Source organism: Hippoglossus hippoglossus, chromosome 1 (assembly GCF_009819705.1).
Source record: "Hippoglossus hippoglossus isolate fHipHip1 chromosome 1, fHipHip1.pri, whole genome shotgun sequence".
In the NCBI taxonomy this organism is placed as follows: Eukaryota; Metazoa; Chordata; class Actinopteri; order Pleuronectiformes; family Pleuronectidae; genus Hippoglossus; species Hippoglossus hippoglossus.
Window position 1 is genome coordinate 28,398,180 of NC_047151.1, and position 23,027 is coordinate 28,421,206.

The following is a 23,027-nucleotide window of genomic DNA, read 5'->3' on the forward strand; positions in this document are numbered from 1 at the left end:
AGCAGAAAGCTCTTTCTGACGGACAAGTCGCTGGGCTGCGATATTTTCAGGTTGGATTCACTCCGTCACTAAGATGCGTTGTTATAGTAGCACATGTTGCAGACTTGTTAAAACCCCATTGATCCTGCATTGACCTACAAAGAGACTTTTTTTGAATGATGGGAGGCCGTTCGATGAAGTCCCCTTTCTTCCTGCCTCTACCCCCCCCCCCCACCCTTCTGAGTTAAATCGTTTTTGTGTATTTGCATGTTTTTAGGTGAGTTAGCCGTGTGCGTACAGTACGTTCCACACATGGCTGCAGTGAATATATCACAAAATCTGGACAAGTCTACAAGTGCAAATATAGCAAAGGACCAATGAGACAAAACTCTAATCTTAACCATCGTAAACAAGATGAGTCGACTTTTACTCGGATCTATATTTTTAAAGTAGGAGAAAATGTTGAGTGGGTCGTGCAGCCAGGAAAACAGTGGATGTCAAATTTTATTTCAGTCAGTTATTAATAATTAAAATAATGACGTATACCTGTTTTCTTCACTGAATGATGAATAAAGAATGACTTAAGAAATAATGACAAAAACTGCATAAACAACCATAAACTCGAGACTTAACCCTTAAACCTCCACTTTCCATATTTCTTGTTTATCTGGGAACGGTAGAAAATCCTGTGGATGCAGTTCAGTGGAAATCAGGTTTCATGGAGATGAGTTTAAAATTAGAAACAGGCTGTGAAGATTACATGCTTTTTAAATGTTAACAGCAAAGAACATGAAATCGAGGGATATTATTATATTCTCTCAATCTTGTGTAGCTCAGTTCAAATCTGTAAAGTTCAGGAGGTCCGACCTCAGAGCTGCTCGCTGATTAATAGAATAAATGCAGCTTCAGGTTTTGGTCGACTTTGGTCTTTTAGAGGAGCTGGATTCTCAGAGATCCTTCGTCCTTTATCCTAAACCAACATTTGGATTCGTCACATTTCTTCTGATCATAGGAAACAAAAATTTCAGATCCAAATAATGCAACTTTTTAAAAACAGTATTTTTTACATTTAATGGTGAATAAAACTTAAAATATCAGTTTTGTGTGTTGATGTGGATCACGTGTCTGTGGCAGGATTAGATCTGAACAGTCGGTTCCGTTGTTAAATAGTGAAGATCAGTAAACTGTCGGCTTCACGTTTCTTTCATGCGCGGATATTTGGAATTTGTCAGTGACCTAGTTTTGTGAGCATTGTTGCATGTTTGTGTGTTTTTGAACGAGCGTGCTGTACTTTGTCGTCATGTTTTTAAAAAAATTATATCATAACACACCCCTTGTTTTGCATAGAAAAAAAAAAAAACAGCCTGTGTACTGTTTCCACTTTTGTATGCATCTACTATGAAAGATTCTTCTGAGACAAACTGGTGTGAAGAAAAGCAGATGGGACACTTTATTTTTCTATTTCCCGAGGTCGACGAGCAGTATCATCATCATCATCATCATCATCCCAGAAATAAACCAATACGATTTCTGCAGATCTGTACATTTTATTTTTCACATGTACATATTAAATTAGTTTCATGGAGCAGACATGAAGGAAACAGTTATTTGCCAGGACGGCTGTGTGATGGTTCCGGTGTCGAGTGAGAAGCAGCTTTATTGGCTTCAGGCCACAGAGGTTTGTTCATTACTACATCTCACCTGCTGCTTCCAGCGTTTGAACAGACGACAGCCTGTTTAAAACAGAGAGAGCCTCCAGAGGAAGCCTGGTTTCACGCCAAAGTGGACAAACTCCCCGACCACAGCCAAGTTTTAAACAGCCTGATTCTGGTCATAATGTCCTACTGTGGGTTTGAGGAAAGGGCATCGCCATCTGGTGGCCTATTTAGACCACTGCACCGCTGCTGGTTTGGGAACTTCAAAGTTGACGGCATCGAACTCTTGGTCCACCCGGAGCTTCGGACCAGGAATCATGACGGTCTGGAGGAGAACGAGGAGCAGAGGAGTCTTAATTAAAATCAGCACATAATCATATCGATACATAGAGTGACACCTTCACATCTCCTGTAGTGACTCAAGCTCCGTGACCGTGATTCAAAGCAGGGGGAGGGTTCTGGGAAACGACTTCAGCAACGACATTACTGGAAAAGAAGTAGTGCGACTGTTTGCTTCCGTTTTCCTAAGTTGGTTTCAGGGATTCTTTCACAACTGCTTTGTTTCAGACCTTCAGACTTTGTGAAAGGTTCCTCATGAATTACTGTCTTTCTGTCACGAGGACTGACATCTAATCTCCAATGTCCTCTTTTGTGTTCACATTAACCACGAGGTCCGTTGTGTCGTCACCTTTGTGTTCATTTGACACTTTTGGATTCTGTCGGAGTGAGAAACACCGTCCACAGCGTCCCTGCTGCGTGTGTCAGGTTTATCTGAGACGCAGCTCAGGCTGACTCACACATTTAAGGTGATTATGTTCTCACTTTTGCAGCGATGCGTGTCCCAGTCCTCACTCCACTCACCGAGCACTTCATTAGGAACACCACACCGATACCGGGTGGCTCAAACCACCGTGACGTCACCCAGCGGCCATTCTGAAGCCTCAGTTTGGCATTTTGTCCAGCGCCATCTTGGTTTTTTTAAACCAAAAGTAACATATTTGGAGGAGCAATTATCTCCGTTGGCCCAGTTATCAGATGGTGGGAATTATAAGTGTGTGACACATCGAAGACCTTGATTGACAGCCAGTGTGAAGGAGAACAACTCTAACCAACGGCTTAAACGGGACCATCATTTATCAAATGAACATAACAAAACCATAAACTCCTCAGGAAAATGTTTACTGTTATAAATCCAAGTCACTTTCTCATAGACTTCCACAGAAAGTGACGGACAGGATTCAGGCGCTTGTCTACATCCATTTTCATATTCAATCTTCCTCCCACAAGCTGTTCCTTTGAGGCTCTGCTCCATGTTGAGATCATTTCTGCAGATTTGCCGGCTGCACATTGCAGCCACTCTCCTGTTCTACCACATCCCACAGGTCTGGTGACTGCGGAGGCTACAACCACACTATTACATTTTAGTTTTAAAACAAATCATTGTTTTTGAGCACCTAAAAGCGTGAACTCTGGGGTTGTGTTTTAGTCTGGACGGACAGAAACAGAGATTTGAAAACAATGACGCAGATGCATTTTGCTTCCTTACTGGTTCTAATCAGTCACGACTCGACAAAGCATCGCTCCCAGTTACTGTTCTTCCTCCGTCACGATAAGATGGAACTGTTACTGCAGGAAGGATCTATCACAGGGCTGTTGCAGTACTTAACGTTCAGAGTACGTAATAAACCGCCACCTGGGTCTAAGTCGACGAGGAGCTCAGACAGAACTGGAGCAGAACTCCGGCTGTTAGACACCAAATATTTCATCCTCTATATTACAACAGGGAGCAAAATCCATGAAGAGAGAACTGATAAAAGCACACGACAGAAAGATAAGTCACTGAAAAAGTGATATTAAAAAGCTTGAAAATCCATTGATTCATTGGGTCATTAAAGTGAAGTATATACCGACCAGTTAATAAAGATTTTATAATCTCCTTTAGAAACAGAGAGCAGCTGGGAGCTCGGCATTTTTCTTTGTGAAAGACAAATGTTGTGGAGCGTCACCTTAACAATTGGATCTTTGGCAGGAGCCCAGGATGGCACTATTTTCCCGTGTAACCTCCACTGGCCGTAGGGGTTGACGAGGTGGCGTTCTATAACCAGGTACTCCAAGACGTCTTTCGGCTGCTCCTCGCTGCCCAGCATCAGCCTCCCGAAGCGGTCGTAGACGGCCAGAGTCTGAACGACAGAAACGAGGATTCATTAAGTGACATAAACCTCGACTGTGACCTGGATTTTATGGTCTGGAGCAACATTAAATACTTTTTTAACCCCGGACAATGTGACAATATTAGAAAGAGTTGAAATCATAGACAACTGCAGTATATGTCATAAAGCAGCTCTCCTCCGTGTTAGCAGATGGGACATGGACCTGTTCTGATGTTTGTTCAAGTGTTCATGTTTCTTGTACGTTTGGTTTTATTTAGTTAAAGTAAGTATTAATGTGTTCAAATGATCTAAAGCTTAAAGCTACAGTTGAGCCTTGGTAACACGTGGGGACAGTAATAAAAATAAAAACCCGAATGGAATGGATTTAGGGGCTGATGCCGTAAAAAATGTTTATCAGGTGATACATCTTTTTTCTTAATTTACAAAGATTCCTACGATGTCCTTATCGAACCCTGTCGACAAAGAAATGCAATTGAGGTTCGATATTTTACAGTTTAAACCATAAACTATGTTATAAATAACTATAAATAATTTAAAAAAACACAAATACATTTTAAGTGAAATGTAAATTTAAATGCTCATCTTTTCTGCTTTGTTTATTCTGTAACTCGTTTTCATATCCGCAAACATAATGTCTATGAAAGGCTCATATCCGCTGGGCTCTAATATTAATATTGTCTCAAAAAATAATAACAACAGGGAAAACTTAAGAGAAACTTTGAGACAAATCATTACTGCACCGGAGCTATTGCCACTTGGATCGTACCTGTTTGGAGTGCATGCGGACCGTAACCTGGCCGTACAGGTTGCCTTTGCTGACCATGTCGGGGCAGCGGGCGTGGACCACTCTGGGCGGCTCCAGGGACTCGATGAACCTCCAGTGAATGGTCTTGAAGCGGTTCCCCCTCGTCATCTCCTGAACACAGGACATGCAGTTCATGTATTTAAAAAAAAGGCAAAATGTAAGCAAGGGTGCAACATGAAACTGAATTAGCAAGTGTCGCTCTTCACAAGCAGACTTACCGGATAACACCTCTCTGTTACCAAGGAGTGAAGTTTCACCTTGTTAAACCTGCAAAAGACCAAAGACTTTACGTCAGAAGACGTCAGTGTAACCGGGGGGGGGGGGGGCTGTATGTGGGAGGTGCTCTGGACAGAGTGTCAGAATGTCAGAGTGAGTCCATGTGAGAATTTAGCAGTAAAATGTCTGGAAGCTTCCCAGTGAGCGAGTGGACGTGTTGAGGTTTCTAACACGTGACGGACGTGAAACTGGAAAAACACAAATATCTCAGGATGAAGAAGACGTGGAAGACGAAGACGTCAACTTGGAAAGACAAGGAGATTCGAGAGCTCCGCCCCTCCCCTGAATGTTCCCCACATGTTCCCGTTGTTGTGAACGAGTCTGACCCGGACAATCTGCTGCTGCTGCTTCACGTGGGAAAGACGAACTTAATCTATTTCTGAGAACAGCTTTGGAGAGATTTCTCACATCTATAACAAATGTCTCACTGTTATTCCTCATTTCTCACTGACTATGAGGCCGAGAGGAGCTGTGTCACCTGACTGAGCAAAGTGAGAGACACAAATTCATCTTCTTACTGTGTCAGGGCGTCGTGAGCCTCGGTAAAGATTTCCTGAGCTCGCACTGCAAAATCCTTTGTTTTGAACAGAGAGTCGTGCTCTTTGATTTTACGGATCCTGTGAAGACATAAAAAAAAAAAATACATTAAGCTTTTCAGCATTTGCTTGGAATTAAATAAGCGAACAGCTACAACAAACTCTCACACACAGAATGCTCTCCTGCATTGGTCCAGACAAGAAAACCAACAGCACAGGAACAAGTTCAGAGGTTAGAAAAACCATCTTACGCAAGCTGGGAGGCGGCGCTCTGTCGAATCTGCTCCGTTCGTTGTTTCAGGCCTTCCTTGGAAAGCGTGGACAGGCGAGCGTCGCCCTCTGGGGGGATGTAAGGGTCGAAGACTCCGGCTGGTAAAAACAGAAGATAGCACCAATCAATCAGTTTGTACCATCACCATTATATATAACAGTATACCCTTTGCTTTATACAATTGTTATTCCTATTTATATGCAGATGATGTGATCCTTTATTCCTGTGCAGATTCTATTCATGCTGCCACACAAAATCTACAATTATCATTTAACCTCCTTCAAAAGCACTTTCATAACCTGAAGCCTGCCGAGAACTGCACAAAAACAAAATGGATGTTGATTTCAAATGCAAAAAAATATTGACTATAATAGCTGTGAAATTCAGACTGAACTTGAGAGAGTACAATACTCATTCGGCATCTGCATTGATGAGAATCTGACCTTTTGATCTTTGGTTTCAAAGCTGAGAATAAAACTGAGATTTATTTTTAAGAACAAATCTTGTTTTCTTTCATTCACATGAAGAAGAAGCAGTTTTTCTCTCTGCTTCCTGCTGCGCCTGAATCCTGCGGAGAATTTGTAGCTGTTGTGTTTAGATTAATTTATAACTCGAATTCTTGTTTTTATTGTAAAGCAATTTGTGTCTTGGGAAGTGCTGTGTAAATTATGAAGATTAGAAATAACTGGACACAATATGTGAACAGGAGCAGCGGTTGGTTTTTCATTGTACCAGTGCAGGCGATGTTGATGGGCCTCTCTGAGTACTCCTGCCTGATGACGAGGCCGGCTGCTCGGGACTTGGCCTCCATGTTGCCCTCCGTCCTCTCCTTGAGCCCCGCCGCTGGAGGGATGAAGTATCGCTTCTTGGTGCGGACGGGCACGTACAGCGGGACTGGGTGTCGCACACCTAGAGACGCCTCTGCGTTCTAAGACAAGGGGGACAAATAAGATCTTATATTATCTTATCTTAAATAAGTGTCTCATGATAACAGCTGTTTTCATAACAACAGCTCTGCCTTGCATTCTAAGGAAGCTTCTGTTTTTCCCTGAAATTGTCAGAAAGGTGATAAGTTGTGATAACTTATTTAGGTCGTAGTTACACTTTTTGTTGTTTATATATTACATTTAGGGGATTTCTTATATTATTACTCACTATAATAAAAAATAAAAAACTACAAAGCTGAATAATTGACACTGTGGAACTGACACTGTCATAGGTTTGACTCAGTAACTCGTATTTTCTGCGTCATATTCCATCATCTAGTCTAAAAAACTTGACATATTATGATGGTGACAATAACCTGCATGTCCTGACAGTTAGCTAACGTAAGCTAAGCTAGCTCAGGGAGGCGCAGTGCAGTGTGGGTAGTTCAGACCAAAACAAACGAGCTGCGTCTTCAAGGTGTTTACGCCTCTTTACAAACAACAACAACAACATGTTTGAACTCTTCCTCACCGTCACACAGCGACATGTTGCTCTGTGAAGAGACACCAGCGTCCTCATCATGGGCAGCGCCATCTTTACACCGTCCACCGGAAAGCACGGGACTACACTTCCGGTGGTAACTTTCCAAATAAAACTATACTATATGTATTTCCGCCAGGAAAAAAAAAACTGGAGACGAAAGTTCAATATATGAAAAAGAAATGTTGACAGGAAATCAAGGTTTTTGACTGAGTGAGGCAGAATCTTTACATTAAAAGTCCAAACGGTTAAATAGAAAGTAAAAATGATCTATCTATCTATCTATCTATCTATCTATACATCTATACATCTATCTATCTATCTATCTATCTATCTATCTATCTATACATCTATCTATCTATCTATCTATCTATCTATCTATCTATCTATCTATATATACATCTATACATTTATCTATCTATCTATCTATCTATCTCTCTCTCTCTTTATCTATCTATCTATCTATCTATCTCTCTCTCTCTTTATCTATCTATCTATACATCTATACATCTATACATCTATCTATCTATCTATCTATCTATACATCTATACATCTATCTATCTATCTATCTATCTATCTATATATATATATATATATATATATATATATATATACATATATCTGTCTGTCTATAACAACTCATATACATAATATATATGTATATAGTATAAACGTAATATATAGATAGTATATTTATAACATAAATATACTATATATATATATAGAGAGAGAGAGAGAGAGAGAGAGGGAGAGAGAGAGAGGGAGAGGGGGGGGTGAGATAAAGGTTATATCTATGTCTCGGTATATCTAGTATATTTGTTTATATGTATATACTATAAATACTGTATAGAATATTTATGTATATATAATATATAATATATGTATATATAGATAAAACCTAACCCTTTCTTTTTGTAATTTTGTTGTAAAAGGAAAATTGTAAATGATTTTAATGGCGCGCACCACGTCAGGTACGTACGCAGTGATGACGTGATGACGCTCCGTGCGTGCGCACGTGTGTGTATGAGTGTGTGTGTGTGTGTGCGCGCGCACGGAGGTTAAGCGGAGTATCTGCTCGGTCTATGCGGGCAGAGGAGTCGCTGTAGACGGATCGAGCGGAGCCACTTTAGCTGCTGAGCATCTCCACCGAGGCCCCGACACAACGACCACCACACGCACACACCCAGCAGCGTCTTCGTTAGCGGACAGATATCCAGGAACCATGCCCGAGAGGAGGCCCTTCGTGCGGCTACCGACCGACGTCTACCCCGTCAACTACGGCTTATGCCTGAAGCCCGACCTGATCGACTTCACTTTCGAGGGGCGGCTGGAGGCGCTGGTGGAGGTATGTGTGCCCGGCGGTGTGTGTCCATGTCGGGGATCTGCTTATGTAACGTGGCCGGCTCACGTTCCCTGGAGATGGTTAATTTGCCGGGCTCGACGGAGGTAGCTAGTGTTAGCCGCGGGGAGCTAACGGACCTCCCGGCTCCGAGGGGGCTCCGGCCGCCCCAAGGAGACCCGCGAACCGGGAGCGACCCGCGGCGGGTTGTGTGTGTGACTAGCCGCTAAGCTAAGTGGTGTCAGTCGGTCCGGCAGTCCGGCAGACCTGCCTTCTCATGTTAGCTTAGCCCGCTGTCTCCCACCGTGCACGTTAGCCTGTTAGCAGGTTGTGTGTTTAATGTGCGGCAACAGCCTCACAACCTCCATTAACACACAACCCGGCTGTGTGGATAAACTGCTGCTTCATTATAGAGGTTAACTGGAGCTAGCTAGCTGCTAGCATCCACTGCTAATGTTTGCAAAATCATGGCAACACCATGCCGCCCCCCCCCCCCCCAGTTCAACCCAGGGTTACCTCACACACTCGCACGTCACTTTATTAGGAACACCTCACTTGAAACAGCCGAATGCTACACAAACCCTCCACATGGAGCTCATAGTGTAGAGTTTGTGTTGAGAACAGCAACACAACACACACACACACACACAACCTCCAGAGGGATCATCAGCACCACTCAACTTTACAACCCACATGAGTGATCACAGGCCTCGAGTGTCAGATGGATCACAGCAGCATGTCCTGATATCCAGCCTCAGAAGCTGTTGGTGCTTCTGGAGGCTGCAGCTTGGGACGGGTGCAGTTCCTCAGGTGGAGTAAACATTGAAAACCCACTCCTCAGTTTAACACCGTCCACTTCACACAGCACCGCTTTAAATCAGTTTCAGCGAAGACAGAGCAGTATAACCCTCGTGAATTATCGTAGGACTAATTAAATAACAAACACGGTTTAGCACGTTACACCTCCCACAGTGACATCACAATCAGTTTCAATAATAAGCACATTATAACCTGTAAGGTGGACCTGTCATATGATGATGTTACACTGGAGTTTTGGAGGCTGTAGTTTGTGGCGAATGGGCGAGATGTTCTTGTTATTTAAATGGGAAATGATAGAAACACCTGTCATCATTAAAATCATTTTCAACAAAAACTGAACATTATAACTCAGGCTGGATAGATGGATGGATGGATGGAGGTCCCACCACAAACTGCAGCCTCCAAAACAGTGGAATCTGTCCCCGACCATAACCTTTTCATAAAAGTATATTCCTTGACGGCCTGTAGTTAGCTGTACCTAATAAACTGACCACCTCCGCTCAGCTTTGGTTAAAGTTGAACTGCCCGTTGGAGGAATGCACACAGGTTAGTGAATCAGTTCGTTTCCTTATTACTTGGAGCTGATCTGGATGTTGATAGTGGCTCCTATAAAACTTGCACATTAGTATCAGCTACCAACGGTATCAGCTCACGGTGTGTGTTGGTGTGTGTTGGTGTGTGTGTGTGTGTGTGTGTGTGTCATAAATAGAAGTCTAGTGTGTAACCGGTCAGCTGATGTCCTGACACCTGTGACACTCGCTCATCAACACATGAGCAGAGTAATCAAGTGAGACCACATCATTCTATGTTTTCCCAAGTGTGTAACTTTGCTTCCTGCACTAATTGAGTATAAACTGCTTCACTATAGGTGTTTTCAGATATGACCTCCTGAGAATGTCGGCACATTTGAGTCTGGAGTTTCCTGTCACATATGAAGAACGCAGCAGGAGATTAACTCCAGAGCGACTCCAGAGCAAGGGACTCCTCCGGATAATGTCAGGAGCTTGTCTGGAGTTCAGTGCATGTCTGAAAGCAGCTTTCACAGAAACAAGCTCATGGTGATCCGAACATTGTTCACCATCACGTGATGTCGTGGGATCTCTTCATCCCTTTGGACTATAGACGCAACATGAAGGTTATATACGTCCTGCTGCCATTTCACAGTGACGTCGTTATGGCTGTTTTATTTAACAGCTCGTCGGCCTCTGTAGGATACGCTCTCAATAAGAAGATTCATTGCTGTCTGGTTACCAGGCTCCGTCTGGTTCCACCATCATTTCTGCATTAACACCAGTTGTAATCTGGTTTCTTTACATGGGAAGAAGCTTTTCACTGAAACTTTCTTTCCCAGACGTGCAGGCATTAGAAACTGTCGCACAGCAGAGATGCTCAGAGGATAAATGCTGCTGTTTTATGTTTGCAGGTTACACAAGCCACAAATCAGATTGTGATGAACTGTGCTGACATCGACATCATCACAGCTTCCTTTGTGCCTGAGGGAGGAGAAGGTAAGAATCAGACTCTGTCAGCTTTCCCCCTCTGTTTTCCTTTATCGTTTACATTCCCATAAATGAAGTTTCTTGTTCCACCTGTGCTCCATTTTGCAGAATTGTTAATGAATGATTATCCAGTGCAAACAGCCACAGCTCTGGCACTCAGCCCGTCTTTTCTTTCCTCTCCATGTTTTTCCTTTTCAGAAATTAACGCGACAGGATTCAACTATCAAAACGAGGATGAAAAAGTCACCTTATCGTTTCCTAGCGCTCTACAGAAAGGTAAGAAGAGACCCCACTTGGCTTCACTGACGATAAACAACCATTATTATTTAAGAATAAAGTCGCTTTTCAGACATGAACTCCAAAAAATGTCTGGAAATATGGGTCTAGACATTTTCTAGAAATTGTCAGCAGCAGCAGGTTGTCGGGTCCGACTCGTTCACACCAACAGGAACATGTGGGGAACATCCAGGCGAGGGGCGGAGCCTGTGGAGCAGCAGGAGGCCGGACATGACGTATAAATGTGGAAAGATCAGTGTTGTTGTCTCCAGCTCGTCCTCACCGGCGTCGGCCCTCATCACCAGAAGCTCCGGAGTCTCCTCGACGACTCCGCTTGCGTCTTCTACGTTTACGGCTCCTCTTCTTCAACCTGAGCACATTTTCCTGCTGTAGTCTCACATGGCCTCTCCCTGACATTTTACTCGGGGGGATGCAGGAAAAGTTCAGGAAATTGTCTGGACTTCAGTGTATATCTGAAAGCACCTAAACGTTAACGGTCGTGGCTGAACAAACAGTACAACTCTCTGTGCCCCCCCCCCCCCCCCCCCCCCCCCTTCCCTTCTCAGGCTCCGGCATGTTGAAGATCGACTACGTTGGGGAGCTGAATGACAAAATGAAAGGATTCTATAGAAGTAAATATACAACCCCTGCTGGAGACGTCCGCTACGCTGCTGTCACACAGTTTGAGGTGAGTTGTTTTCCTTTGGTTCAAATGTTTGACCCTTCACTTGCTGGTGTTGCAACATGTGGTGTGTTGGTCGTGTGACTCCTGTTTGTATTCGTACTTAATATAGATTTATGTCATATTTCCTTCTATTTATACGCATGTTTTGAAACTGCTGCTCTGTGTGTGTGCACGTGTTTCTGGATACTGACTGTCGCTGGGTGCTTCATTGGAAGCTGAACCAGTGCAGGATATAAATCTGTTGTGTACATGCACGGATTAAAGGGTTCGGCAGATTGGCTTTACACAGAATTGTTTTCAATCATTAGCTTCATGTCCAGGTATCGGAATCCTTTCAGGTGAAATACAGCCACACGGTTTAGCTTCAGGCATTTTGCTGTCATGTCGATTTGAGCTACTAGCTAACTGGCTGTTGTTTTGTGCCAGAGCCGTGGAGAGAGTTTGTTGCCATGCGAGTTAAGTTGTTGTTAATTGTTAACTAGTCTCGTGTGGGGATGTTTATGTTGCCGCTAAGAAGGAGAACTATTTCAGTCCAGAGCTCAGGCACCGAAATGAGGCCCCAAAATCTGCGTTGTGATTCGATCTGGTCGGAACCAGCTGTGTTGGAACCGGTGCCAGTATTTTGCCGGATCTTGGTTCAGACCCTCACTAAAATTAGTGCATTGTTACAGGTCGAGTGCAAGTTTCTTACCTGAAGAAATAACCGTTAATGTTTTATAATTCTGAACATTTGAGCTTTTGGTTGCTGGATGTTTTAGTTTGCTCATGAGCTGGTTCTGGTCTTTAGCCACTGAAACCAGCTCTGACTTCAGGTCCCTCAAAAAGAAAAACCCAGAGAAGATAATAACGTTTTCACTTAAATAAATATATTTATATATATATATATAAGATGATATATATATATATAACGGCTTCTCTTGACTGCAGGATACATTACTGGATTAATTTGTCATAAAATGTGTCCTGACCTTTATCCAAGTGTTGACAAACGCAGTGTACGCAGTGTGCTGATAACACACACGCACAATTATAATCTTTTACTCAACACACCCATCAAGCATTCCAAGTGGTGGTGGAACCCTGGATTAAACAACTGCTGCTGTCCAGAGACAACACTGTTAATAAATTCTGACTGTGACAAAACAACAACCACATAGAAACTGTGTCTTCACGTTACGCTTTGCTCGTTTGGTGGGAGTGTCGGAGGCGTTGTTTATATACGCTCTGCCATATGAGGAAGACTGTGACTCAGTGGATCCTGACGTTCTCTATAACTGCGGAAGCTGCTGCCTCGTGTTCTCATCAACTTAGGATGTTCGAAGCTGCTTTTCCAGACAAGAAGCCGAGACCGTAACATCAAGTGTATTTTAAAGTACCACACACGTATTTATGTCATCAACCTGCAGAGAATGACCTTCTCAGCTGCCATTGTTGCAGCACTTGTGAATCACAACAAGGAGCTCAAAGCCCCACTAAGTTTCAATAAGTGTTGAGTTATGTTTTCGTCCAGGCTCTGTATTCCCTCTTTTGAAGCCAAATGAGCAGGTATACCCGGGGTTTTTAAACACAGGTAGACGAGCTTCAAAAAGGAGATTGACTCCTTAGCGATTGCCAGTAGCAGAGATTTCCTCTCTAAGTTGTGTTCAACGTCACAAATGCACAAACCTCTGTTACGATGGAAGAGAGTTTTTCTTTTTGTTCGATTTTGTTGATTTTGTTCTGACTGGACAAGTTCCAGAGGGGACATGCTGTCACAAAGTTTGATTGTGTGGTGTTAGTCCATCTCAGCACCTCTGAACGCAGGCCGTGCTCATCTGGATTCAAACACCGGGTCTCACTTTCTGTCCCTTCTCCCCCCCCTCTCTCTTTTAGGCTACGGACGCTCGCAGAGCTTTCCCCTGCTGGGACGAGCCAGCTATCAAAGCCACCTTCGACATCACTCTGATAGTTCCCAAGGAGCGAGTAGCCTTGTCAAATATGGTACGTTACACTGCTCCCTCCTGACGAACTGAATTACATCAGAAAACACCACCTGCTTTCCATGATTTCTAACAACACCCCCCCCCCCTCAGGGTAACTCAGTTCCTCTGGGTGTCTGCAGAGAAGCTAAATGTGGGTCTCTGATGATTGACCCTGTCAGTGCTAAATCTACATACAAGAAAAAAGGCAAATAACCAAACATTATTATGGGTAAATAAACCTAGATGATATTAAAAAAAAAAAATAGAAATGATAATCGATTAATTGAACCATGGTGTCGCCCGACTAAAGCCTGTGTTTGGACTCATGATGGTCCAGCTCTTGACCTTTTTGTGTTCTCGTGCCTGCTCAGGTTTGTTGCCTCAGTGAGTTACAGTGACCTTTTCAAAGTCTGGTGGTTTCAAACTGTTCTCTCTTCACGTAGCCGCTGAGCACGTTGGAGAGGAAATGAATTGGCCTGTTGTGCTGCGTTTAGGTTCCTCCTCCCCGAGTCACACAGGAGCAACAGCCAACATCACTATCAGCAGGTTTTTCTTTCGTTATCTAAACGCTGGGGCTTTGTCCCTGGGATGGGTTTGAATTCAGGGATTAATATTTGTTCATTGTGGAGCTTTCTATTATTCTCAGATAACGCTGGAGAGTTTAATTAATAATAATGCATCATATGTTATTAGATGTAGTCGGTCAAACCTGTGATGTTAAGAGTGTTCATGTTGAATTTAGTAACTCACCTTAAAATGATTCCTTTATATAAATACATTTTACGTCTGTGAGAAAGAATCGATACCGTCACAGCCGTAGTTTTCAGTCTTCACTTCACCAAATTTCAGTAATCTGATCTTTAGGCCTTAAAAAGTCTTAAATACAAAATATTATGCACCACGTGTTAAAGATGTTTAGTTGGGTTTTAATAACGTTAATTTAAAGCTAATTCTGCCACTATTTTCTTTATATCAACGTGCTGTAATAACACTTCATTTAACACCAATGTGGAACTGATCGACTACCGACACTAGGTCGGCATCGATCTCAGTTCACTGCCTTTCTGTGATAACGACTGCAGATACTGTCTCCGTCTGTAACTTGAGAGATAAGCTGGTGTTTCCTGGGTGGTTTTCTTCTCAACTTCTTGACTTAATCTTCAGTTACGGTGAAGTGTAAGTAGTTCTGGGACTGATATTCCTTCAAATCAGTTTAGCTCTGTTCTGTTAGCTCACAGAGATGCTGTTAAGTGACGTAGCATCAACGGTGCCGCTCAGCCCCGTCTATTTCCCACGGCTCCTTCCTCTTTATCCTCTCCAGAATGTCATTGATCGAAAGCCACATCCAGAGGACGAAAACCTGGTGGAAGTGAAGTTTGCCACCACACCCATCATGTCCACGTACCTTGTAGCTTTTGTCATCGGCGAATACGACTTCGTGGAGAGCCAATCATCAGACGGTATAACGGTACGCGTCTACACACCCCTGGGGAAGGCAGAACAAGGGATATTTGCGATGGAGGTGAGTGCGTCAGGGAGGAAGCCGCAGAGGCTGCAAACACTTTCATCTGTTCTCCATCAGTGTTGCTGTGTAGACCTTGTAGTCATTTCTTTATTTTCCTCTTGCAGGTTGCGACTAAGACCTTACCTTTCTACAAAGACTACTTCAATGTTCCTTATCCATTGCCTAAAATTGATCTCATAGCTATTGCTGATTTTGCTGCTGGTGCCATGGAAAACTGGGGCCTTGTTACCTACAGGTAAACTTAAGTTCCTTTCGAACTACTGATTTTAAATCGTCCCGTTTGTTTCAATATTATCATTTGCAAACCACTTATTTGCCCTGGTCGCAGGTTTTGGAAAAGTAAAATGGTGTTTTTTTAGTTTTTACAACCATATAATAAAGCATATTGATAATAAAGTAAACGCACAGTTTCCTAATTATTATCCAGACTGTGGTGGTCCGCCATATTCGATTTTGTCCTGCCACAGTTTAATAATTAAATCAAATTTTCTTTCACTTCTCAAAACAACACAAGAGCAGCGTGCTCACTCTCACTGGCACGCTGTTGTCCGTAATGTTTTTCCCGTCCACGGCGGCAGTCGGACCTCATCTTTCCCTTTTTCATATGTTCACCTCGGATTCTGTTGTGCGTGATCTTCGTGCATGTGCACCCCTCTACCACCATAGATTTCATTAATTCTGTAGGAAGCGCTGAAACATTTCCGTTGCTTTGGATTTCCAGGGAGACGGCGCTGCTTATCGACCCGAAGAACTCCTGCTCGTCCTCCAGGCAGTGGGTGGCGCTGGTGGTCGGACACGAACTCGCCCACCAGTGGTTCGGCAACTTGGTCACCATGGTAACCAACCTTTTGAAACTGAAAATAACCTCAGACACACACACACACACACACACACACACACACAGAAAGTTTTGAAAATGTTGATAATCATAGGAACAGAACTCACCTGGGTAATGAATAAAAAAAAAACTGTGGCTTCAAGTGAAAGATTCTAAAGTTTGTTAAAAAAATGACAAAGCACACGAAAAACGTAAATCAGCAGCTCTGGATGTAGGAAAGTAAGAACCTTATACTAATTATATTTAGTGCTGATATCTTTGTTTAAGGAAGATCTGGTGTCCAAGCTGCTGCACGTTAGTCGTGTCCCAGGTCAAAGGGCTGTGTCCTTGACGAAGGCCCAGTAAGAGCAGAACAAGCTGGTGAAGCAAATGGGAAATCTGCAAATATATCTCATCAAGCTGTGTGTGTGTTCGTGTGTGTGTTCGTTTGTGTGTTTGTTTGTGTGTGTGCAGGAATGGTGGACCCATCTGTGGTTAAATGAAGGATTTGCGTCCTGGATCGAGTATCTGTGTGTGGACCACTGCTTCCCAGAATACGACATCTGGACCCAGTTCGTCTCAGCTGATTACACTCGCGCTCTGGATCTGGACGCACTGGACAGCAGCCATCCCATCGAGGTGAAAACTGCTGAGTCATGTGTCGATGATCACTCCACAGCCTCATTTTTACATTTTCTATTCATAAAAGCAGATTGTAGTGTCACTGAATACGGATTATTTGAAGTGCAGATCAGCTCGGGTACATAATTCGATATATTTCAGCTGCTTGAACTCCTGATTTCTGACTTTTCGTGCTCCAGGTGAACGTGGGCCATCCGTCGGAGGTAGATGAAATATTTGACGCCATCTCCTACAGCAAAGGAGCGTCTGTGATCCGCATGTTGCACAACTATACTGGAGATGAGGTTGGTCGTTTGACCCTAATGATGTCTCAACCTTTTATTGTTTCTTTTTATTTTGTTCTGTAACGTTCTCATCTGATTCCTTCTCTGTAGGATTTTAGAAAAGGAATGAACGCTTATCTTTTGAAGTTCCAACATAAAAATGCATCGACAGGTAAGAGCGTGGAGGAAACGTTGAGATGAAGCGTGATTGATTCTTGTTTCCCCTCTAACCTCCGGCTGTCTCCCACAGAGGACCTATGGGACTGTCTGGAACAGGCCAGTGGGAAACCCATCGCTGCAGTGATGAGCTCGTGGACCAAGCAGATGGGCTTCCCTATTATTGAAGTGGAACAGGAACAGGTGAGCTTCACTGGACCAAAGCTGTTTAATCCATGATAAATAAATGATAAGAAATGATAAATATTCTTTTCTTATTTTGTGCCCTGGTTCTTGATTCTCACTGACACACTGACCATGATGTCATTAACAGCAAGGCGACGACCGCATCCTCAAGTTGTCTCAGAAGAAGTTCTGTGCCAGTGGACCACATACCGGTGAGCGTGTTCAACAAAAACACTCGTATGAATCCTCAGAGCCGGGGAGTTTAGCGTTGTGTTTACTTGAAGTTAAGACTCATGGCTGTTGCTCGTCTGTGGGACAGGTGAGGATTGCCCCAGCTGGATGGTCCCCATTAGTATCTGCACCAGCGAGGACCCGAAATGCACCAAGCTCAAGGTTCTGCTGGACAGACCCGAGACGACTGTCACTGTGAGCGGCGTCGCTCCAGACCAGTGGCTCAAGGTGAGTTGTAACATTTCAGTTTACTGAGGATGATGAGAGAGTCTGAAGCTTCATGTTTGTTCCATAGTTTCATTAGTTCTGGTTTCACATTGTAATTTAGGGACTAAAGAGTTGTGTCTGACATGCGTACGTCCTGTACGAGACTTGAAGTGGGTTTGGGTCACAACCATATGTAATAACAGATTCTACACACTGAACTCTCAGTTGTTGTTTTTATGATTTCTTCAGTCTGGCTGTTAATTCGACATCAGCTATGACCAGATGTGTGTAAAAGGTTGTGCACATACATACATGTCAAACTTTAACCTCAGGCAGTTACTGTTCGTTGGTAAATTTTAACCCTGACTCTGAATGGAAGACGGGTGTTTGTTATCGCCTAACAGGAGACGCTTGTTTCACTGCAGTGGGAATGTGAGAGTGGCCGATTGAGGGGAATGAATCAGTCCGAGTCATAGAAGACTCACGTTAACTATAAACTATCTTATAAATAACTCAAATATATGAAAAGAGAACACAAATACAGCCAAATGTAAAGAGAAATAATTAAGAAAGTAAACACTGATGTAAACTGTAAAGATAAATTTACATTATAAAGTAAGTTTTTATATCAGGGAACAAATACTGATATTTCTGTGAAAGGTTCATATCGACTGATTTTTGTTGCACTGCTGATAAATCAGTCGAGCTCTGCTCTGGTTCTTGTTCCGGCTTCGACAAATGTGTCAAGAACGTGAAAAAGTGATGTGGGATTAACTGAGGTTCTCTGTCTGTTAATGTTTGTTCTATTAAAAGTCAGAATTACCAGTGTTTGTGGAAAATTCACTCACTGCGTCGGGCTTATTGTCGACTAAACCCCCCCGAGCATTAGCATCAGTGCGATGCAGGTTCAGCCCATTCTGGATAAAAGCAGTCTGTCAGTCTAAGAGGTTCAAATGGTGAAAGTAAGATTTTCCCACAGTGTGACCCAGTTGTGTCCCTGCTGCTGTTTATAGATCAATCCCGGCACCGTGGGCTTCTATCGCATTCAGTACAGCTCGTCCATGCTGGAGAGTCTGCTGCCGGGCATCAGAGACCTCAGCCTGCAGCCCGTGGACCGACTCGGCCTGCAGAACGACCTCTTCTCCCTGGTGAGAGCTTCCTGCACCTCGCTGTGGAGACGCAACTGAGCGTGGAGGCCTTTTCCACATGCTGTTTTCATTCTGTCGGAAGTTTGTAGAGCGTTGAAAGATGCCGTTTGTTTTCTTTGTGTGCTTCCAGTCTCGTGCCGGGATGATCAGCACAGTCCAGGTGCTGACGCTGATGGAAGCTTTCGTCAACGAGCCAAACTACACGGTGTGGAGCGACCTCAGCTGCAACCTGGGCGTTCTGTCCTCGCTGCTGTCACACACCGACTTCCACGAGGAGATCCAGGAGTTTATCCGGGACCTGTTCACCCCCATCGGCCTCGAGCTCGGCTGGGACAGCAAGCCAGGAGAAGGTGAGGCGGACGAGCTGGACAAGAACCACGACTTAACATTTACCTCGAAGGATTTAAACTTATTGTATTTTCATTTGGGTTTTTTTAAACTACGCCCCTCTACTTAGACATCTACCACAGAAATATATTCTTTAGGTTATTTCAGTCTATATTTGTCTCTAAAAAAAATCACTGTGCATGAGGAAGAGGAGTAGAATAACCAGGGTGGGACATTTTCACCCCGCAGGTCACCTGGGTGCCCTGTTGAGAGGTCTGGTTCTGGGGAAGCTGGGAAAGGCGGGACACAAACCCACACTGGAGGAGGCCAGACGGAGATTCAAGGACCACGTGGAGGGAAAACCGGTCCTGCCTGCAGACCTCAGGAGCCCAGTGAGTAGACAAACACGCCTGCGTCTCTTTTCGTACCGTTCACACTCCACCACACTTTCACCGGAGAATTTCCTGCAGATTGAAATGAAAAATCCATGTTCCAGGTTGAATCTTTAGGTTGAAGCTGTACACAACTCATCGCACACTCAGGGCTGTTCACTCATGAAAGTTTGAACTTCCCTTGACCATAAATTCTGACAGTTAACGAGGGATCTGCGCTGTTCAGTTCTCTTGGCTCCTGTTAACTCCAATCAACATTATCTTCCACTGTACGCAGCGCGCGCAACAGAACCATTACGGAGTTCTCCAACACAAATGGGTGTATGAGCAGCGTTTTTCATGAAAGCCGCCGACGCCTGTGGCCCACACGCGACTTTGTTTGGACTCTGGACCCGATGACTTTATACTGTTGATCTGTTATGAGTCGACATGTGTTTTAAAGTGATTAAACTCCTGATAACAAAACAAGTGTTGCAGTGAACTGCTCAGCGGTCCAACCACCTGGTGTGCCGTGTCGTCTGAACACGCCATGAACACGCCATGAACACGCCATGAACACGCCATGAACACGTCTGACAGTGTCGGGTGATTCAGTCGAACAACACAAACCACACTGACTCAGTTGGATTCATGTTTGAAAGTGGTCTGACTGGACGTTGTGTCTTCTTCAGGTGTACCTCACAGTGCTGAAGCACGGAGACAGTGCCACGTTGGACACGATGCTGAAGGTAAATTAGAAACAAATGAGTTTCAACTGTGTCCTAAAGATCTTTACACAAACCAGTGACATTCATCCGAGTGATGGCGCTTTAGCGAGGTCGTCCCCAGAGACATCATCCTTGATTAGATTTTAAATCGGATGTTTGTGCTCGATTCTGTTGAAACTTCTCTCGTTCTCTCTCTTTCGTGCGTCCATTCTTTCTCTGTGTCTCTCGGCCCGCAGCTCCACAAACAGGCCGACATGCAGGAGGAGAAGAATCGCATCGAGCGAGTGCTGGGCGCCATCTCAGCCCCCGACCTCATTCAGAAAGTCCTCAGCTTCGCCCTCTCGGTACATGTGACCTCACTCTGACTGTTTGGTTTTGTTTCTCTGGGTCAAAGGTCATTTATTGTAAAGTGTGTTTTATAATCGCGAGGGAGATAAAACCCTTCTGTTCTCTGTAGTGTTTAAGTGGTTATGTTCCTCTCCTATATCCGTGGTTTACAGATTATTGTGTAATGATCTGTATCATTCAATATAAGAACAAATGTAGTGACTGACTTTATGAAAATATGAACATTTCCTATTTAAATACTATTTTGTGCAGATTTTACTGTCAGTTCTATTCTTTGTGTAAGATTAAGAAGTTAAAGTTAAATTATCAACTGTTTAACCACAGGTTTACCTGACGAAGTGAGGCAAGCGTAACCACAGCAACAGTGATGCATTTCAAAACTAACCCGTAGTCGCCGCCTCAGTCGGCCCAGATCGCCCTCTGACTGTCGGGTGTGAAACTTCTTCTTCTGGCTTTTCTCTCCACCAGGAAGAGGTTCGTCCCCAGGACACAGTGTCAGTGATCGGTGGCGTCGCAGGAAGCAGTAAACAAGGCCGGAAAGCTGCCTGGAAGTTTGTCAAGGACAACTGGGAGGAACTTTACAATCGCTACCAGGGCGGCTTCCTCATATCACGACTCATCAAGGTAAAACTGCTGCTGCATCTGATTTACACTTTATCATGACTTAAAATAAACAGACGTCTCAGATTTCTCCTCCGATGGTCAGGGTTGAAATTCTTTAGAAGTCTTGTAGTCCGAGCCCAGCTTTACTTAAGTCCTGGTCTACTTTTCACCTCAGGTCTGGTGGACTTTCATTATCTGTGCTAGTTTTAGTTTTCATTGCAGAATCAAAAGCTTTCAGTCGTCTGTACTTTCTCTTCAGGAACATTTACGAACCCACTTTCATTCAAAAGTACAGATGTCGTTTCTTGTTTTGTTTCTCTTTCTGTTCAGCACACACACGTTTCTTGTTTGCTTGTCTTTGCAGCTCACGGTCGACGGCTTCGCTATCGACAAGATGGCTGCTGAAGTGAAGGTGAGGGCACTTTACAGAACTCCTCCGGGTTCATTTCTTGACGCTTTGGTTGTTGCGATGTCATTTTCTGCTCGGCCACTACTGTACGACTCCCTGCTTTCTTTAGAGAAGCAAATACGTTTCAAAGATGTAGTTTATTTGGAAACGAAGTTGAAAATGAATTAATGTTGAGAACAAAAACTGCCCTCTTTTTACCACTAGAGGGCAGAATAACTGCAGGTTGAGCTGTTCACCTGTTTAAGTTCAGTGAAGCTGATCAACATCGTCACTGATGAGACCCAGTCGCTGCTACAGAGCTGGATCGTCAAAGTTTCACATATCACGTGTCCAAATCACAGCAAGTCAACAATACACATGACAAGTGTGATCAGATGAACAGTTCTGGAGTTAATGTGACACATACAGAGATTTCTGGAATTATCAGACAGAAGATGGAATATCTGGTGAGGAAGATCAATCAAAAACTCCCGAACAGCTAAATACGTTTTGTGGTTAGATTCTTACGTCTACAACTCTGTCTGTGTTTTTTTTCTTCCTTCCACAAACGCCTGTTTCTTTGTGTCCCTGCAGAGTTTCTTTGAGAGTCACCCGGCGCCGGCGGCTGAGCGTACAGTGCAGCAGTGCTGCGAGAACATCCTCCTCAACGCCGCCTGGCTGAAGCGCGACGCAGACGACATCCAACAGTATCTACTGCAGCGCAAAGCGCCCCCCGTCTGAGCCTCCGCCTCTCCGTCGCCACCTCCTCTAGCCCCCTCTCCCCTCCCTCCAGCGCGGACTTCCCAGCATCATAGCTGCCTCGGCCCCACCCCCGTCACCACAGAGCAGAGCGGGAGAGCAGAGCGTTCTTACAGCAGGCTTCATTTCTCTAAAGAAACTCTATGAAATCAACAAGACAAAGCCAAGAATTTAACAGTGTTGGAAACACAAAGAGACTCTTTTTACGTCAACAAAGCAAAATCCATTTTAACCAGACCAGGAATGTAGTTTTACCCCCATTCTGTCCACGGGCAGATGAGCCGCCAGCGAGTCGCGTCCGTAACCCGCAGCTGAGTGAAGTCACAGGAACGGCTCCAGCCTCGAAATGATCGTTAACCCTGCTAACGCTGCCTGCATCACCTGCCCCGTATGCACTCCCTCCTCCTCCTCCTCCTCCTCCTCCTCCTCCTCTGCATCGTAGCTGAGAAAACTGTGAACCCCCCTAACCCCCCTCACCCCCCTCCTCCTCATTGGAACGCAACAAGTGTGATTTGTTTTTGTTTTTTTGCTGATTTGTTTACTTTGTTTTCTCCACAAACAAATAATCTTTCCCTTTCCCGCCCGCTC

The 23,027-nt window shown here is 44.1% G+C and overlaps 2 protein-coding genes and 1 long non-coding RNA gene across 3 annotated transcripts; 2 read left to right on the plus strand and 1 right to left on the minus strand.

Annotated features, from left to right (window-relative positions):
- Positions 1-29: 29 nt before the first annotated feature.
- LOC117770978 lies at positions 30-1,026 on the plus strand. Its single transcript, XR_004615474.1, has 2 exons — positions 30-449; positions 497-1,026. It is a non-coding gene; the product is annotated as an uncharacterized LOC117770978 (long non-coding RNA).
- A 481-nt stretch (positions 1,027-1,507) lies between these two features.
- mrpl45 (mitochondrial ribosomal protein L45) lies at positions 1,508-7,270 on the minus strand. The gene is made up of 8 exons (XM_034590051.1): positions 7,152-7,270; positions 6,426-6,621; positions 5,674-5,791; positions 5,405-5,503; positions 4,829-4,877; positions 4,572-4,721; positions 3,641-3,814; positions 1,508-1,959 (listed from the first exon to the last, which is right to left on the minus strand). Exons 1-8 carry the CDS (start codon positions 7,212-7,214, stop codon positions 1,861-1,863), a joined length of 948 nt encoding a protein of 315 aa, XP_034445942.1. The 5' UTR covers positions 7,215-7,270; the 3' UTR covers positions 1,508-1,860.
- Positions 7,271-8,136: 866 nt separating this feature from the next.
- npepps (aminopeptidase puromycin sensitive) lies at positions 8,137-22,592 on the plus strand. Its single transcript, XM_034589046.1, has 22 exons — positions 8,137-8,506; positions 10,743-10,827; positions 11,017-11,094; positions 11,661-11,782; positions 13,652-13,759; positions 15,062-15,262; positions 15,370-15,500; positions 15,987-16,101; positions 16,557-16,721; positions 16,904-17,008; positions 17,099-17,159; positions 17,238-17,347; positions 17,478-17,541; positions 17,649-17,788; positions 18,781-18,915; positions 19,046-19,265; positions 19,492-19,634; positions 20,306-20,362; positions 20,578-20,685; positions 21,158-21,313; positions 21,657-21,704; positions 22,275-22,592. The coding sequence occupies exons 1-22, from the start codon at positions 8,384-8,386 to the stop codon at positions 22,419-22,421; spliced, it is 2,622 nt and encodes an 873-aa protein (XP_034444937.1). The 5' UTR covers positions 8,137-8,383; the 3' UTR covers positions 22,422-22,592.
- The last annotated feature ends 435 nt before the right edge of the window (positions 22,593-23,027 follow it).

Excerpts from the sequence above, each read along its gene's own strand:
- mrpl45 (XM_034590051.1), bottom strand. The coding sequence starts at position 7,214 with ATGGCGCTGCCCATGATGAGGACGCTGGTGTCTCTTCACAGAGCAACA. Across the intron at positions 5,504-5,673 it reads AGCGCCGCCTCCCAGCTTGC|GATCCGTAAAATCAAAGAGC; the intron begins GTAAGATGGTTT and ends ATGTCTTCACAG. Across the intron at positions 4,722-4,828 it reads TAACAGAGAGGTGTTATCCG|GAGATGACGAGGGGGAACCG; the intron begins GTAAGTCTGCTT and ends TCCTGTGTTCAG.
- npepps (XM_034589046.1), top strand. The coding sequence starts at position 8,384 with ATGCCCGAGAGGAGGCCCTTCGTGCGGCTACCGACCGACGTCTACCCC. Across the intron at positions 8,507-10,742 it reads GGCTGGAGGCGCTGGTGGAG|GTTACACAAGCCACAAATCA; the intron begins GTATGTGTGCCC and ends TTATGTTTGCAG. Across the intron at positions 17,789-18,780 it reads CTCCAGACCAGTGGCTCAAG|ATCAATCCCGGCACCGTGGG; the intron begins GTGAGTTGTAAC and ends TGCTGTTTATAG.